The sequence below is a fragment of the Anarrhichthys ocellatus genome, unplaced genomic scaffold, assembly GCF_004355925.1.
Source record: "Anarrhichthys ocellatus isolate YVR2014 unplaced genomic scaffold, GSC_Weel_1.0 scaffold16, whole genome shotgun sequence".
In the NCBI taxonomy this organism is placed as follows: domain Eukaryota; kingdom Metazoa; phylum Chordata; class Actinopteri; order Perciformes; family Anarhichadidae; genus Anarrhichthys; species Anarrhichthys ocellatus.
In genome coordinates this window covers 724,098-726,597 of record NW_022280046.1, presented here as the reverse complement: position 1 = coordinate 726,597, position 2,500 = coordinate 724,098, and the positions used below count along the sequence as shown (strand labels likewise).

At 42.7% G+C, this 2,500-nt stretch overlaps 1 protein-coding gene across 1 annotated transcript in view; it reads right to left on the bottom strand.

Moving 5' to 3' along the window:
* Positions 1-2,500, bottom strand: part of LOC116388223 (rab11 family-interacting protein 1-like) — an 11,822-nt gene that overhangs the window by 683 nt on the left and 8,639 nt on the right. The window contains exons 4-6 of the mRNA XM_031855909.1: positions 1,177-2,043; positions 680-794; positions 1-489 (exon numbers count right to left, since the gene is read on the bottom strand). The exon at positions 1-489 is cut by the window's left edge and continues 683 nt beyond it. Coding sequence (XP_031711769.1) covers positions 283-489; positions 680-794; positions 1,177-2,043 — 1,189 coding nt within the window. The 3' untranslated portion in view covers positions 1-282. The remainder of the gene's footprint in view (positions 490-679; positions 795-1,176; positions 2,044-2,500) is intronic.

Genomic DNA, 2,500 nt, shown 5'->3' with positions numbered 1-2,500 from the left:
TTTGTACTTAACATCTTTGATTGCAAATTGACATAATCCCCCAATTAAAACGATTTTAGTTAAATCTGCAACAGCTTCTGCAAGATGTCTTTTACAAAATATATTGAAATTTTAATTATTTATTTGCCAATATAGTGAAACCTTGTAAATCCAAACATTTACTCCAGCTACCTTTCACAATGTAATTCACAAGTATTTTGAAGTTCCGGTTGCGGTACTGTCAGATTACTGGCTCTGAACCGATTAGGAACAGAGGAGATAAAGTGTCAGCTGGGAATCCACCTATGCAGCTTTTTTCAGAGGGTTCAGGGACAACAGAATACTTGGTTTCTCTTCTATGACCCGCACAAGCAAGTTGTCGATGTACTGCTCCAGTTCTGATATTTTTTTGTCTCTCGCCGACAGCTGCTTTTCTTGTTTGAGCACCAGAGAGACGAGTTCCCCCCGAGTCAGCTGCGAGTAGGGCCCTTTCAGCCCAGTGTCATTTACCTGCGAGAGTACATAAAACATGGAGAATGTGTATATTAAAAACACAAATATGACAAAAATGGAATATTCAAATATTGATGCTATTTGATGAACAAGCATTTACACATGAACAGATTCTTTCCTCGTTTAATTTAGAGATAGAAAATCCTTTAACCACCATAAACAGTTTGGTTAAAAAGAAAAGAAATACCTTCGTTTTCACCTGAACGTCACAAAGGATGCCTGCGGAGCTGTTATCTTTCACCCCTTGAACGACTGAAACAGACTGCTGTTCCAAAGGATTAAGGGGTTTTACGGGTTGAAGCCTGCAATGACAAAAAAAAAAAAAAAAAAAAAGAGAGAACAATGCAGGTATTAACTGGATGGGAGTTAAAGGAAATACAACATTAAGTATTAAAGCTGTATCATTTTAGCAACCATTTAGCAATCACCAGTCAAACAGAATATGTTTGTATTATCGCTGCAAGCTCAGCCATCCACACCGACCTTATCGGATATAAGATTATCAATAATACAAGCAAAGATGGATAATGAACGAGTATGAATAAAGAATGATTCATAGAAGACTACATTAGGATTGTGTGGCGTTATGAATCTTTTTATGAAAGTCATGATTTGGGAGCTAGTGGTATACGAGGAGATTGATGAGTTATATAAATATTCTGTTGAGGGTCTCAACCGCCTCACCTGCGTGAAGTTTTGGGCGGCCCCACCTTCTTCCCACCTGCGTCCTCCCCAGCACTCTGCACTGGCGCAGGCTGGGACTCTTGTAGCGGAGCCTCCTGGACACGCACAGGACCTGTGGCCTCTGACGCAGGGTCACATGTGTGGGTTACACCGGTAACAGTCACGCCTGTACCACGGCCTCCCTCAGCGTTTTGGTTGATTGAAGTGCTCGACGTGGCGGCCATCTTTGCAGGAAGTTGGGGAGCGCGGGCTTTTGAGGATTTGATTTTTGTTTGAGAGGCGGTGTCTTTATCAGCAGCTTGTGACCCGACTGGAGGCCATTGTACTGAACCAGTATTACCAGAGGTGGTTGAATCATCTTGGGCTGCATTTTCATCGTCTTCAAAGGGATTCAAACCATAAACGCTAGAGGCTTGTTTTGCCTCTGAGCCACATTCGTGGGGAATGTTGTCATCAGAAGACGGGGCTGTTTTTTGGTCAGATGACGGCCCTTCTTCCACAGATCGAGGTCTAGGCGGAGCAGTACATTTACCGTGTTTCGCTAGATTTGATGCATCTTTGGCGGCACAACTTTGCGTCAAGCTCTGGGTTTTCATTGTCTCTGTGGGAGACCGACTCAGAGGAGCGATCATTTGCACCGAGCGCTGAGGGAGAACGCTGACGGTTTTAATGTCTTTGTCTTTACTCTTCTTGTTAATTTGTGCCAGATGTTGTGCAGCTCCGTCTTGCTCCCTCTGACTCTGTCTCTCAGCTGGATTCCTTCCTGGAGGCTGAGGAGCCGGTCGCCTCTCCCGCTGAGCGTTAACAGGGTCCTTTTCATCAGAGGAAACAGGCTTGCTTCCTACCGACGGTGCTGCAGATTGAACCCTGGAAGTGAGACACAGACTTCATGAAATTAAAGCATACTTTTGAATACTCTTGAAAACAAAAAGATAACTTTCCTTGAATGTTGAAATTGAGATTTAAGATATTAAAATCTAGCAAAACCTTGTGTTGAAACATTAGAGAACAAAAAATGTCCATTTAAAAAAGAAATGTATAATAAAAGCAACGTGATGTATTGAGATATAATAAAGAATACAATCTTCTAAAATACCATCCTGAGATCACCAAGCTTCACTGTCACTCACAAAGTAATTACCCGTGGTTTCAAGTCATTACTACTCCCTGTTCCTATGCCACCTGCTTTAATGAGGTGAGACTGTGCAATGAGACTCGATTCTCAGTTGACAAAAGAAACGTATCCTTGCTCTCACGCTCTCACACTCTCACACTCTCACACACACACACACACACACACACACACACACACACACACACACAC